At 36.0% G+C, this 15,841-nt stretch overlaps 1 protein-coding gene across 2 annotated transcripts in view; it reads right to left on the bottom strand.

Moving 5' to 3' along the window:
• Positions 1-15,841, bottom strand: part of TNPO3 (transportin 3) — an 81,872-nt gene that overhangs the window by 24,597 nt on the left and 41,434 nt on the right. For both annotated transcript variants that reach the window (XM_010831697.1, XM_010831698.1), the window contains 9 exons: positions 15,040-15,215; positions 14,162-14,300; positions 12,806-12,952; positions 10,560-10,667; positions 8,784-8,875; positions 6,450-6,589; positions 3,574-3,765; positions 1,417-1,508; positions 155-231 (listed from right to left, as the gene is read on the bottom strand). In XM_010831697.1, the coding sequence (XP_010829999.1) occupies positions 155-231; positions 1,417-1,508; positions 3,574-3,765; positions 6,450-6,589; positions 8,784-8,875; positions 10,560-10,667; positions 12,806-12,952; positions 14,162-14,300; positions 15,040-15,215 (1,163 nt within the window). The remainder of the gene's footprint in view (positions 1-154; positions 232-1,416; positions 1,509-3,573; positions 3,766-6,449; positions 6,590-8,783; positions 8,876-10,559; positions 10,668-12,805; positions 12,953-14,161; positions 14,301-15,039; positions 15,216-15,841) is intronic.

Below are 15,841 nucleotides of genomic sequence, written 5' to 3'. Positions count from 1 at the left end.
TTGCAGTTTGTAATAGGAGTAAATTAGTCTTCTGACAGAAGCAGTTTACAGGAGGTACTCAGAAGCTGAGGAAAAAAAACACTTTCTTACTTCTATATAGTAGTCTCATTAGAGATTTTAACCCAGGGCAGGAACCTGGCATTTCCCTTCTTACCTAAATATGACTGCAAGGCGATCTAAGAACACAGTGGGATCTGAGGATATGCCGTTGCTGGGCTCCTGAGACAACAGCTGAAGAGACAGAAAGATATTAATACCCAGTCATTAAACATACAAACCTACAGCAAACATGGCAACATATGCCTCTGTACATCAACCTCTGTCTCAATCTCTATTTCCTTAATCAGATTCCTGAAAGTTACTCAAAATGGTAAAAACTTTTAAATTCATATTAGCAAACTATTTTCCTCCATCTTACTGCATTCTGGCCAAGACTGCATATTAACTTTTACTATAGATCACTGTACAGTGGAAAACAGTGCAAAAGAGACACAGGTGTAGAGAACAGTCTTTTGGACTCTGTGGGAGAGGGCGAGGGCGGGATGATTTGGGAGAATGGCATTTAAACATGTATATTATCACATGTGAAACGAATCGCCAGTCCAGGTTCGATGCCTGATACAGGATGCTCTGGGCTGGTGCACTGGGATGACCCAGAGGGATGGGGAGGGAGGTGGGAGGGGGGTTCAAGATGGGGAACACGTGTACACCTGTGGCGGGTTCATGTTGATGTATGGCAAAACCAATACAATATTATAATTAGCTTCCAATTTAAATAAATTTATATTAAAAAAAAGGAAAACAGTATTATTTTTTTCCCATTTACTTTTATAATGATTAGGATATTATAGACATTCTTATTATAGTATAGATTATATGTATTATACTATATAATATATATTTATATAATAATTTTATAATATAAAGCTTCAAAATTATTATATCTTTTTAAGAGGTAAGGCAAATTGCTTCCTCTTCTTTCCTAAAATTTCTTAGACACTTCTACCAGTATATCACTAGAGATGAGCTTTAGAGTCATTTCATCAAGTTCTCCTAAAACTACCATTGGTATGCTCATTGCTATTGCACCATAAATGTAATTTGAGAAGAGCTGACATTTTCGCAACAGTCTTCAAAGAAACATGGTAGGTTATGGTTTCGGAAGTTAACTTGAATGGTGTTTTCTCCACTGTATCTTTTAAATGGCATTTCTGATACAGTGAAAATCTATTGATTTGGGAATACTTATTTCATATATGTAGCTACTTTGATAAATTTATTAATTTTAATAACGTCTCAGTTCATTCTCTTGACTTTTCTAGGTAGTTAAAAGACCACCTGCAAATAAAAGAATCTTCTCTTTTCTTTCTATCATATAAACACACTATATTTGTTTCACCTCTTAATTAGACTCACCTTTTTCAATGCCAAAACTTGAACAGAACATAGTTCACTAAGACATTCAGTAATCTTATCCAAAGGTAATCTGGCTAGGACAAGTGCTGTCCCTGAAAGACAAAGGATGACACAAATGAAGAAAATAAAAGCCACACTGAAGTAATTCATTGGTTTACATTATACGGCTTACAAAGGCTAACTCGTTCTATTCTTTTAAAAAGATCAGCACTTTTTAAAAAATTATAGTATTTTGTTATTTTATGGTTGGGCTTAGGAAGATCATAAAGACTTTCACATTGACATTCACAACTGAAGTTAATATTAAATTATTTCTCCTCAGTAGCCTACTGGTTTAAAGATGTTAAAATATGTCTCTCCACTTCCAATCCTTCAAAGACTTTAAAAATCTTCACAAGGCCAATGACAAAGCTAGTTTATATAGCATAGTACAATGGTTCTCAAATTTCCCAGAGGTCAAGGACAGCCTTTATTTTTGATAAGTACTATAGGCAATTCTTATCATCCAAGAAGTAGAATGAGTTGAAGTTAGAGATTAACTCTAGTTCTACCATAACAGACCCTATGAACTGGGTAAGACATTCTCTCAGACCATCAGTTTCTTTACCTGTAAAAATGAGTGCTTCAAACAGAACAGTAATAGTTAAGTTTGTCTTTATTTCACTTTTAAATAGTTGCAAAAATCTCCCCTTTCTCCTTTTCCCCAAATAAAATCTTAACTTGGAACTCCAATAAAACAGATTAAAAAAGAAAATAGAGGTAGGTTAAAGTGGGGACAGAAGGCCCAGATCCTTCCTATCCAGCTTCCCTTGTGTCACAATCCCTACCAAATGCTGAAGTATCTCCCCAACATTCAAAGGATTACACATTATGCTATATCCTTTGACTATTATTTTTTCATCTCCTAAAATTTTATTCAAAAGAACAGTAATCAATTCAAACCTTCAAATTTGAATAAAATATTGAATGATTTTTCTTAACAGTCTGTAACCATGGATGAATTAGATTTTTTACTTAAAACTAGAAGGGGTAAAAATCTAACAAACACAATTTTTCCTTTTAATTTATCCCTACAGAAAAGAATGTTACTAAAAAGGTTTCTCCATCTAGAAGATACCACCAATATAACTGGGACACCACATTTTATTACAAGTTAGTTGTCATGCTATCATCAAGGTTAAATTTCACTAGAAAATTACAAGATGGCAGCAATACCCACAGTTAGTAGTGAAGAAAATACATGACCTGATTTAATGCCTCATTATCTACGCCTCTGAAGAGAAACAACAAAAACCCATGCTTAAAAAAGAAAGTCCATCTTAAAAATGCATAGTTACATTGGCTGGTAGGGAACCTGATCACAGAAGTGAGAAAGAACAGTCATCCAATCCGGACAAGGCTGTCTGCCACTCACAGAAATGTACAAGGTTCTGCACAGGTGCTATCACCCAATCTTTGATTTGATACACCAGCTGTCAGAACTTCACTACCTGACAGGACACACCAATCTGTCTGCAGAAAGCATGGTTAGAAAGCATTTTCTTTCTAAAAGCCAGTAAACTGTCAATAATAATTACTCATAAAATAAACCTGCTCCCTCTTTTAAAAATAATCCTTCAAATATTAAAAAATAGCCATTCGTCTAAGTCTTTTCCCCAAGTATTAATATCTCTAATTCTTCTATTATTTTGAGTTTCATCACTACCCTGGCTGTTTGCCTCTCAATCAATTCAGTGTAAACTAATTAGTAATGGTTAAAGACCATTAAGTGACCAGAACCCTTGGCTTTGAGTTACAGGACTGATCTAGGCAGACTACCTTTAAATTTCCACCTATCTCTTTGGTATAGCAATGCTTATTTGGTCTCCCTTTTTATTCTTTCCTTCAACTCAAAAAGGAACTATGATTTAGTTCCAATATGTTAACTCCACTCAAAATCTAAGATCATGATATAAATTCTATAAGCACTTTGAATTAGTTATACAGCCTTAAAACATTCTAAGAATGCATGCACACATAATCACACATCCTCTCCTCCCAGAGTGACCTTCCTCATCATTGAGTAAATTGCAACTGAAAAGGGGGATACAACTTGACACAAGATAATCCCCAGAAGTGGCTTAGAGACTGTTCTTTCTTAATATCTTAAGTAAATACCTTTTAGCAAGCCCACAGCAGCTTCTGGAGACAACATGAAGGAATCAAGGGAACGGGCAATCTCCAGGAGTCCATTAAAGTGCTGAGCCATGTGGTCTCGGCAAACAGAGCAAATGTTATGAATTGCTTTCGCTGCAGCAGAAGCCAGAGGCTTTTCACACAGGCCTTTCATCAAATAGCCCAACACAGGGTCTAAGGAGAAAAGTCATACATAAAGATCACATATTTGAAGCTTAAGGAAAACTTCTAGGTTGTTAGAACAGAGATTTATATTCTCCTTTAAAGCAAAAGAACCATTTTTAAAAAATGAAATATGTTTAAATCCCAAGGTATTTACATATAAAAATGGAGCTGATCTCAGTGACAGTGTCAGAGAGCTCTGAGGCCTATCTATTTATCTTGCATTTCTTACCTTGTGGACATGAACTGCTGCTTATTGCTAGGGCTTCACAAAGCACGGTTTGAAAACCACTGACTCAGTTTGAAACACTGGTGGATATAACCATCCAAGTATTAAGAATACAGTTAAAGTAAGAAAGAAGATAAAACTCAGAGAGTACCACAATACTCACAGATTAATCATTACTTGTAAAAAATAAAAAAGAAATCACCTACATCAGGACAATGACAAGTTACCCAAAGCTGACACTTTTATACTTACTTCTTTATAATTATAAAAACCACAGCGACAGATCCTTAGCACTTTGAGAGGAATTAATTCATTATGTCTTACTTGTTACCAATGTAAGTGTTCTAAGAAAACTGATTATAAAGGCAAATTTGTATACAGCAAATCCTACTTATCCTTTACCTTGCTTTGTAAAAGTTTTTCTATGAAAAAACCCTAAGAAAAATCATCCATGTTTAAAGAGCACTTTATGTGAACTATAGAGTAATCTCATACCATAAAAGAAATACTCTCTGAAAGCCCATTTAAAAGTTATTTCCATTTTTAGCCTAATGAGAAAAATAAGGCAGCAACCCAGCAGGAACCCTTGCTTTCCCACAACACACAGCCTATTTAGCATGAGAATCAGAACTAGAATCTAAAACCTAGTCCAAGTAACTCCAATACTATTCAGTTCAGTTCAGTAGTTCAGTCTTGTCCACCTCTTTGTGACCCCATAGACTGCAGCATGCCAGGCTTCCCTGTCCAATACTATAGGCCTCAGTGATTCTCAAATTGAATATTTTGAAATATTCTCAATTCACAAATTGAATATTTGTGATTTTGACTATTCTACAGTAAGTATGAATATGCAGCACTGTGTCTTCTAACTAAGGCACAAATTTAAACGATACACAAGGTGATACTGAATGATAAGTGTTAACAAACAGGTAAATGCACTTTGTTTCTCTGTGGAAAAACTGTTCAGAAAAGAAAGCCAAATGATGTGGCAGATAAGTGAAGACATTTAAGAATTAGAAAATAAGGTATTTTGAAAAAAATTTTAATGGTATGTTGAACTTGAAAGTGGCTCAACTACAATGTAAGCCTACCTATCATATGCTCTGTATACAGATACAAGAGAACAGGAACACACAGCTCTCTCTTAGTTTTGGATACGATAGGTCTTTGTTGCTGCGCTTCGGCTGTCCCTAGTTTCTGAGACTGGGGGTATTCTCTAGTTGCGGCAGGCAGGCTTCTCATTGCTACGGCTTCTCTTGTTGCGGAGTTCGGCTCTAGGCACATGGGCTTCAGTAGTTGCAGCACGCGGGCTCAGTAGTTGTGGCACATGGGCTTAGCTGTTTCATGGCATGTGGAATCTTCCTGGACTAGGGATTGAACCCATGTCCCCTGCATTGACAGGGGGATTCTTATCCACTGTACCATCAAGGAAGTCCAACACAGCTCTTTTTAAGTAAGAGTTTCAGGCAATAAAAAAAGAGATCACGTGTAAAATAAAATCAAGTCAAAAGGTAGTAATAAAGATAAGCACAGGGCTTCCCTGGTGGCTCAATGGTAAAGAATCTGCCTGCCAGTGCAGGAGAGGGTTCAGTCCGGGAAGATCCCACAAGCTGCAAAGCATAAGCCCACATGCTGCAACTACTGAAGCCTGTGCTCCACAACACAAGCCACTGCAATGAGGAGCCCGTGCCCCGAAACTGAAGAACAGCCACCGCTCATCGCAACTAGAGAAAGCCTGAGCAGCAACAAAGGCCCAGCACAGTCAAAAGAGAGAGAAGCACAGCACATCAAACTTAATCATACTCACACATTTAAGGATTCTTAAAATTCTCAGAATATGTGTCTTGAGTGTCAGTGGGACTTTATTTATATTAACCTAGATAAATTCTCTAGTCTCTCTGGACTCCACTTTTCTTATCTTGAAAATGAGGGAATTAGAAGAAATTCTTTCTAAATTTACTTTCAATTATAAAATTATTTTACATCTGTATTTTTTCAAGACAGCCAGAGGTTATACAACTCAACACTCTTCATCTTAGTTTGTACTTACTTAGTTTCAATAATATTTCTTAGTTTTTAAATAGTGTATGTATTTAACACTGAAATGCCCTCCCCTTTGCTCTAGTCTACTGGCAGCTTCTAGGTTAGAACTACAGGAGAGTCTGATTAGCTCAAGCCTATGCCAAAACCTAACAAAGACAGAAATATTTATGCTGAAGCAGAGTACTAGTAGCAAACTGTCACCCTATCTAGAGATCTAATTTTCAAAGGTTCTTTCTCCAAAGACTGTGATCAGATTATAAAATGTATGAACTGAGCAGTAACTCATGTATCTATTCTCGGTGTCTAGAAACAGTCTACTTATCAATAAAAGAGAAAGTAGGAGAACAAAAGCAAAAGTAAGAGAGGAAGAAAGAAATCAGAAAAATCAGAAGCAGTAGTTACAGAGGGGAGCGTTCACACATACCAAGGAACTGAGGATTTCGATCGACCACTTCGCTCATCTCTCCAACCAACTCAATGCTGGTGTATCGCACAGCTGTATGCACAGTCTCCGGGAGACGGACAACTCCTTCTAGGACCTCCACGAGTGTTGGATTGTTCTCCCTGAGTTTAGAAGGCAAGTACTCAGAGTTAACAATTTCAGAGGTGAGGTTATGGCCAATAAACAGGCTGCAATGACACAAATCATTGCTAAGGGTTTCTTTCTAAATAAGTAACCATTTGCATAAAAGTGCTTAAATCTGGTATAAAAATTTTTAACCCTCAAAAAGGGGTAAAAGACAGAAATGGAAGTTATCATTGTTTCAGTTGAGCAGCACACTGCTCCTTAATCTTCTAAATGCCAGTGAAGTGTCTAAAGACACATCTTGCTATCAAATAAAGCTCTTCAAACTGGACAGGTAGGCATTTACTGTGGACCAATGTCTTTTAGTGAATTCACTATTTATTCCTATATCTGCAGCACCTAGAACAGCGCCTGGCACATAGTGGGCACTCAATAAATAAATATTACTGAATAACTAAATGAATAAATAATTCTTATAGACCACTTCCTATTAGTTGTTATTCTCCAAAAGATTTCTTATGGCTGGATAATGGAAACCTTAAGATCAGGTAAGCATGGGTGGGCCAGCTCACTGACTAAAGAATCAAGAACAAAAGCTGCAGGAATAGATAAAGGTGCTCTGACTTAGAACATGAGGGAAAATTAAAGTTATCCAAATACTTTTCACAGCTCCATGAGTTTATTTTTTCCTTTTCCTTCTCTTTTTCTCACCCCTCAAGGATACAGGCTCAAGTTCTTTTAAGCAGAGGGGAGGATGTCCCGCAAATGACCAGAATGTAATCCAGAAATGAAAGATGTTTAAATAAATCCTGGATTAGCACAAGAACGCTCCTTCCTGATAAACTAAGTCTATTAAGCCCTTTATAAAACAAAAATAAAAACAAACCCACACCTGTAATCATGCAGTTGGCGTGAAATGTGGATAAAGAAAAAACAAAATAAAATCTTTCATTTATGCCTTATGTTTCCTGAAGGCACTAAGCTAGTGTTGAGACTCTCTATGCATCCTTTCTCATACACAATCACAAATCAGTTAGATCATTAGCATAATATCTTCAGACTGTTACTGAAGGTTCCAAAAGATACCAAAAAGGGTTTAAAAGCAAACAGTATGATAAGTGATTCAGGACTGCTGCTGCTAAGTCGCTTCAGTCATGTCTGACTCTGTGCGACCCCGTAGACGGCAGCCCACCAGGCTCCCCCGTCTCTGGGATTCTCCAGGCAAGAATACTGGAGTGGGTTGCCATTTCCTTCTCCAGTGCATGAAAGTGAAAGTGAAGTCACGCAGTCATGTCTGACTCTTTGCGACCCCATGGATTGTAGCCTACCAGGCTCATCTGTCCATGGGATTTTCAGAACTTCTTAATAGAGAAAAACAAACCAACTCTGATCTCCTTAAATATTTCCTTGAGTAGAAAGTATATAAGATTTCATTGACTAGACCCTGAAAGCCAGCTAAGAAAGAAGCACTGTACGTTTTATGAATACATGCCTTAACCATCTCTCCAACCAAAGCCCTGTACAGAGAGCTCAACTGCAGGTGTCTGATTACATACAATACAGGAAAATTTGACAGATATCAGCATCAATTTATAAACTCACAGAACAAAGTAAATTCTGTTTTTAAGGATTCATGTTGAAATAATAAATAGGATTTCTTTGCTAAGCAAGGAGAAATCAAATTCTAATAATTTAAAAATTTCCAACAGCAATAACAAAAATAATTCCCCTTCAGATTTTGTTATTCTTTTAAGAAATACGATAACTATGATGTGCCTCTCTGAAACTTAAAAATGATTCTCCAAGACAGGAAAAAAGGAGAACAATATAGTTAAATATTTGTAAGCATAACTTACCCAAGATCACAAAAGCAGGTGAGAGCCAAATTAGTGCCTATTCAAATGCTTCTAAGCAAGTGCCAACAATTTAACAGTCTAATAAATTTTTGATTATACCAACTTTCACAAGGGAGCCTGGGTTGGAAAAATAAATCAGCATTCTTTTCCTAGCATCAAGAACAAAAGAATTTTAACTATAGAAAATGTGGTTAAAACATGGATATCAGCAATGCATGCTACTCTGAACTAGTCTCTTAGAAGTCAGAAGACTAGACAGCATTATAGAAGAAAGAAGTTCTATGAGTTTCCAAACATATCCCACATGAGGAAAAATGGCGCAATTTTCCTTCCTCTGATATTAAGAGTTCCCAGCAAAAGACTTATAGACACTCACGGATCAACACTCTTTGCTATAGCAGCCATGATAAAGAGAACCGCTTCTGTCACCTCCCAGGGTGGGTTGCCTTCTTTCAGAGTAGAATATAACTAGAGAAGAAGAGGTGGATTATGGATCCATTAAAAGAAAAACAGAATAGAGTTCCAAAACAAAACAAAAAACCTGTTAGTTAAATTCAGCCCCTTGTTTCTAAATTTAATTATCTCTCAGAGCCAGGGGAGAATAGTATTTTCATTTTTCAAATCTTCACTAACTCTAAATCAATACTAGTTTAATATCTGAAACAAATCCATTTAGGTTCCCAAGAGTACATCAAATTATCATCTGCCCCTACAAAATAGTATTATGGAAAAAACAAAACAAATTACATGAGTGTCTTTTCTTGGTTCTGGTAACTGATAAATACATTAACACACTTAAAAATGATGTAAAACCTCCGCATATGCATTGGCTTTACATTTATTATTTTGACTACCTGTCTGCATCAACACTAGCAGTACAGATTAAATTCCTAAAAAGTAGCTGTTCTGAAGCACCCATCACAATACCATGTCCAAGCAAGGGTGGGTGGGGAGAGACCAAGCAGGATACTCAGAGATGTCCTAAAACTTCCCAGGGTGTAGCCATCAGTGGAATGTGACTGGTTGTTAGTCTAGGTTTCCATAATCAAATAACACACTGCTAGGTAAAATGAAATTAAACAATTCTCTTATATGACTTCACAGAACCTTTAAATATACTATTTAGGTCATTTTCCAGTTTTAATTGACAGAACTATTTTTTTCCAGAAAAGAACATCTCATGAGACTGGTGTTCCACAGTACACACCTTGGACAAGACTCACAATTAATGTACATTTGTAAACTGAGGTCTGGAGAACAAGTCATTTGTTCAAAGTCACGGAGCCAGTGAGAAAAGAGTTGAAATCTGAGCACAGAGCATCTGCCTGTGATTTAGTGGGGATCTCACTTAAATCTGCTTTCCAAGAATCCCTAACCCTTTGTGATTAGGTCAAGAAACACACTTTGCTTAATATAAAGAAATACAGTTACAATTATTTTAACACTTTCTAAATCAGATGATTCCCCAAAATACACCAAATGCATGGGTTACCCATTTTCCAAATTAGGTCAGTTCAGTATGACTGATAAACCATCAAAATCAGTATTTCAGGATTCAGAGCATGATCCAGCAATATGAAAACCACCTGATATTATGCTAATGTTAAGTGACATGGAATGGTGATGACTGTAACCTTATGACCTAAAATGTTACTCACTGATTATTAGGAAAGCCATAGGACATGATTCTTCTACTCTACTACAGTCATCTCTGGGATGACAGTGCAAAGGAATCTAACCATAACTGTGAATAAACGAAATGCCAAATAACTAAGATGGCCAGGAGTTGATATATAATTATTAAAAGCAGAAAAACTTGTCTGTTTTTCCTGGCTGGGTCCAAATTCCCTTTAAGTATCTTGGGGGCTTTAAGGTTTATCTATGATCTTCCATTTCAATGGTACAAGTGGAACAGCTCTCACTAGCAAGAATATAGTGTAAAACAATAACTGAACTATTCACTGCAATTGGCTTGTAAGATACTAAATAAACATAGCTACTATATGCCAGGCAGTGTGCTAGGCACCTGCATGTCTACTGTCCTATTTAGCCATCAAGATTGAAGAAAAAGATGGAACACTTAGAGAAGACACAGAAGTGAACACAATTAGAATGACTGGTAAAGCTGATGAGAATCTTCAAATGGGCTTACCTGAGCAAAACACTCCATAGATCCAATCAAGAAAATCAAGTCCTTCACCAGGTCTGACACCCGCATCCGAAACTCCCCAAAGTCATCAGTCTCCTCAGGAACCCCCTCCTGAAATTTCAAATCAGATAACATTTGTTTTAAACCCACTAAGGTTTTCACTAACTTTTAAAAGAATAAAAAACCCATTAAGCAGTTCAGTCCCAATGAATAAAAAGATAAATTGCATAAATCACAAAGATATTTTACCACAGAAAGTATTCCAAACATTAAGGTATGTCAAATCAATACAACCTATGCTCTACCTTTACTATGAGAAACATTTTTTGGCACGTCCAAGCTACATCCTGCCTGTTGCTGGAAAAATCTGGAGTGGTGGAGGTGGAAAGTGTTCTAGAATATAAGTCTATCTATAGTAGATAAAGTCTAGCTTTTTATTACTGAATAAGCCTCTGAAACTTTATGATTCAAGATCTACCAAAATCAACCATTACCACAACTAGACACACAACAGAATATTAGACTTTAAAAAGAATTTTATATAGGTGCACAGATACATAACACAGGTGTAATAAAATATTAATGGTAGGAGTTAGGCAGCAGGTATACAGATATTCATTGTAAAATTATTTCACCATTGCTGTATATTTAAATTTTTTCATTAAAAAATACAGAGATCATTCACATTTCATGCTTCTGAAGTTTTCCTTACTCTAATATCCCCCTGTGAGTACACTAAGGTTTACTAATTATGAGATTAATTATGAGATTAACATAACTAATTATGTTATGGGTATGTATAAGAATCTTGGACCATGAGTTTCTGGGAAAAGCCCTTAGTATTACTGAGAATTGCTAATCTAATTCAACATTCTTGCTTTAAGATGAAAAAAATTAAAGTCAAGGAATGAGGAGGAAATAATGGTTGACTCGGATGAGATAATGAATTATGAAGCACGGCACACCTACAAACGTATGGAATTACCTACAAGGGAAGTGGTACCACAGAACTAGCAGAGAGAAGAAAGGGATCAAGCAAACACAGCCATTTAAACCAGAGTAACTCTGTTTTTTTTACTTATCATGCTTCCAAGCACTATGGAATCCTGAGGATTCCTCAGTTTAAAAAAAAAAGTAGTGAAAACCACTGAACTAAATCATCACTAAAGTTCTGTGGAAATACAAAATACCATAACTCAGATGACAACATTAACATTAAGATATAGAGCACAGACAGTTTTCAGGCCAGGTTTAATATTAATAGGAAAAAAAAAAATCCACTCCAATTTATAGGCTGAAGGACAGAGATATTAAACTACCCAACCAAAATGATGAAATAAACACTATAAAATTTGAAATAACTAAGCAAAGAATGTGGTTGAAGCATTTTCCAATTAACCATTTTATAATATTTCTTGTATATTTTCTTCTAAGCAAATAGATTATTTCTACATTTTAAATTATAAAATCAGCATAAGTAATATAAAGAAAAATTTGCACTTATGTGTTCAGGGGAGACTCATGTTATTTTCCATGTCCTCACACAAATATTTCATTTTTGTGTTTAGTTTTAATCCAACCACGTATTTTAATTTTTTCTATAGTTTCTTTTGGTTTTATTTATTTTCATTTACTTTTTTGGCTGCATGGCACAGGAGATCCTGGCTCTCCAACCCGCACCCCCTGCATTGGAAGTGCAAAGTCTTAACCACTGGGCTGCCAGAGAAGTCAAGTAATTACTTTTAACTGCTGCATTATGATCCATCAAGTTGCTACATAATAATTTATGTAACTCTTCTATAATACTCTTTTGTGGGGAGGGCACACAGCACAGCTTGCAGGATCTTAGCTCCCTGACCAGGGATTGAACTTGGGCCCCACAGCAGTGAAAGCACCAAGTCCTAACCACTGGAATTTCCTAACCAAGGAACTTCCTCTTCTATACTCTTGTAAATGGATTTACCATATTTTACATTTATAGATAATGCCTTGTACATAACAATTTTTTTCTTCAGCAGAATTATTTAAGGTGAATTCCCAGAAGAATTACTGACTCAGCAGGACTGATTTCTTTCTACATAGGCATAGCACTCTTCATTAAACTGGTATTGACTTCTTCAGTGTAAGCTAGAATGACAGAAAACCTGCAGATTCCATTAGCTTTATTCTGTATCTTTTCAGTTCCTTTTCAAGTTAGCACTGAAAAGAAGAGGAAATCAAGACATGATTAAATAGAGAAGAAAACTTACATGATCTGGTTCCAACTGGCAGTGGCGAGCCAAGGCATGAAGCAGCCTTTGAATGTAAGCTTTGAAGATGCCATGAATAACCTCATCATTCGTTTTGTACAAATGCTCCCCTAGTCGGTACCAAAAATTAAAGGAAATTTCTACTACCTATCAACAGAAAGAGAAAACATGGTTTATTTGGATCAGAAAAGAAAGCAGTTTTATTATTACTAGGGCTAACAGGAAAGAAACACTTTAAACTAGTATGAGTGGAACCAGTTTAGCAGCCACCTTTTCTCTAGCAGATTATTATCTTCCCAAATTATCTTTCCATGTTAGACCCAAAACTCAACATTTAGGATGACTGGCTTTACATTCTCTGTCTAGGCCTGAGAAAATTTCTCCAGCAGTATACTGAATTTTAAATTTAGAGAAACATATACAGAAATCTCTTTAAAATGTAGTCTTTTTCCCTAAATTCTGAAATTATTTTTTTGAAATTAAAACACCTCTCAGCAGATAAACCTGCAAATATCTGTACAAACCACAGCTTATCTTATATGTGGCACTATTTAAAGGAGAGATTATTATTAAGTAGAGCAATACTTCTGCCCAAAACTGTTTTGAGTTTCAACAAAATCCAGATATTGTCATGAAAGTATGTCAAGCAAACACATATTATCTTCTATGTGATCACAGAAAAAACACTGAGACTCACAAGAACTACTAGGCCCCTCCCTTAGAGGGGCCCTACCATCCTTTTCCCATCAAAGATCCAAAATGAAGCTATTTAAATAGAGCTAACCAAGCTTGGGAGTTCTTCTCACTTCTTATACTATTAAGAGGAGATAAAGCCTTTTGAATAAATAGAGTTGTGTTTTTGTTTTTTTTTTCTCTTAATCTAGTAAACTTAAAAGTGGCAGCATGTCTTAGAGATCTGGGGATGAAGAAGACTCTTTAAGTCCTTTGAATCCCATTCTCATTTCCATCCATAATTTGGAGAAAATTTTTGGATTTTAAAACTTGGAGGTACAGTTAATATTTGGTATATTTCTTAAGCTATAAAGCTCTAAATAATAACTAAAGCTAGAGAGGGGGCCTCATTGGAAAAGTAATAAGCTTTGTTTCTAACAGATTCCTTCATGCTATGTACCAGTCAGCCCAGCTAAAACCAAGTAGGAAAACAGAAAAGAATCAAAGCAGAAGCTGACATACAATTTTTTTTTTAATTCACAGCAGAGTAAACTCTTCATGACATTAATTAAAAATAAAACTATAATTTCCCACAAATAAAAAGCTGTATAGGAGATAATAGAATGTAGACAATATGCAACATACAATTGAAAAATAATGGCATTAGCATAGTGTAAACACTACCTCATATTGAGGGTGCCCTGCACAGATAAGAAGCAGTTCCAGAGTTCGTAGGTCCCCAAGGCCTTGGCCTGGCGTACAAACAATTTTTTCAAGAAAAGTTTCACAAAGTTCAGTGAAAATACGGCAATAATTCAGAACTCTGTAAAGGAAAAAGGAATAAGAACACCAAGTCAGATATCTGTATATTATGTGTACATACTCACAGACACAGTTAATCAAATAAAGAAACAATCCTTGGCCTAAGAGACATGTAGTGATTATTTGCTATGGTGTAGCACAATCTCCTCAGCAAACATCGTTCCTTAAATCATATACTTTTAAACATATAAGCAAATGTAAGTAAGTCAGTTCAATTCTCAATTATTAAAACATCTGAAGAAAATTCCCATTCAATCACACTTGATACTTCAAAGGTCATCCCTAATTCTTAGAGCCTTATCCTCTGTAAGTGCTAAAACTTACTATTCTACATGATCACTACATCTCCCTCTGCATTTGATTTCCACTCCTGGTTCAGAGGTGAATAGCAGAGGATCTTGAGGATGCAATGTATATATTTACACAGGGTCATGAAGAATGGAGGTTTTTATTTTTTTTAATCTAGCAAACTTAAGTGGCAGCATGTCTGAGAGATTTGGAGATGAAGAAGACTCTTTAAGTCTCTTCAATCTCATTCTCATTTCCTTCCATAATTTGGAGAAAATTTTTGGATGTTAAAACTTGAAGGTACAGTTAAGATTTGGTTATGTATTTTAGCTGTAAACTCTAAAGAATAACTGAAGCTAGAGACAGGGCTTCAGTGGCAAAATATGAATGAAAAGAAGGTGACTTAAAAGAATCCCAGGCTGTATGGTCTCCTGCCCTTAATAACTACTCACTTATCTAAATCTTCACGTGCCACAGCCATATGATAGGCTGTCTCCAATGTCAGGACTCCTTGAAAAAGTTGCATGGCTAATGCCAAGTTGGTTTCCACATTCTCAATGGCATAGAGAGCTGAGCACACACAGTCTGAAGCAGCTTCGTGTAGGTTCGATGAGGTCTTATCCTGTTGCTGGGAGGTAGCAGGAATAGGGAAGTAAGATAATTAAGCTGTAATCCAATAGGATAGCAATTAAAGCCTGTTTCTGAACATGTACCTTATATACACATAACAGCCTAATATTCATGGCCTTCAACAAGACAACATCCATCAATCTTCCTATTTCTGACTATTTGCCAAGCAAATCTGTCTTTTGGTACTTCAATCATGGATGGTCACATGACTTCTAAAATTCACGTTTTCTCCCATTCACTAGTCCCTCCTGGAATGTCTTGTGTTCCCTGCCCTATTTTCCATGGAAATCTTCTCCATCTTTTTTCTGATATTCAAGTACTATTTAAAGTGAAAAGGTTCAACAAGTAAGTATCAACGACTCAAACCTAACACATTACTCTGATATTTCAGAATACTAAGGTTAAACAGAGGTTCTGAAAGCTTCTGGGGAAAAGAGAAGGTAACTTAGAAAGGAGCAAAAATCAAGTTACTCATCTCATTAGTAATGATACCTGCCAGTATATAGGAAAACAAGGCCTTGGAAATTTTGAAGAAAAAGAATATTGAATTTGGAATTCTATATCTAAGCTAAATCATTAATTAAGAATGAAATAAAAACATTTCTCAAGAATGCATGCAAAAAC

This window comes from Bison bison, unplaced genomic scaffold (assembly GCF_000754665.1).
Source record: "Bison bison bison isolate TAMUID 2011002044 unplaced genomic scaffold, Bison_UMD1.0 scf7180017864530, whole genome shotgun sequence".
Taxonomy (NCBI): Eukaryota; Metazoa; Chordata; class Mammalia; order Artiodactyla; family Bovidae; genus Bison; species Bison bison.
Note: the sequence above shows the minus strand (reverse complement) of the source record. Positions and strands in the feature narration are given on the sequence as shown.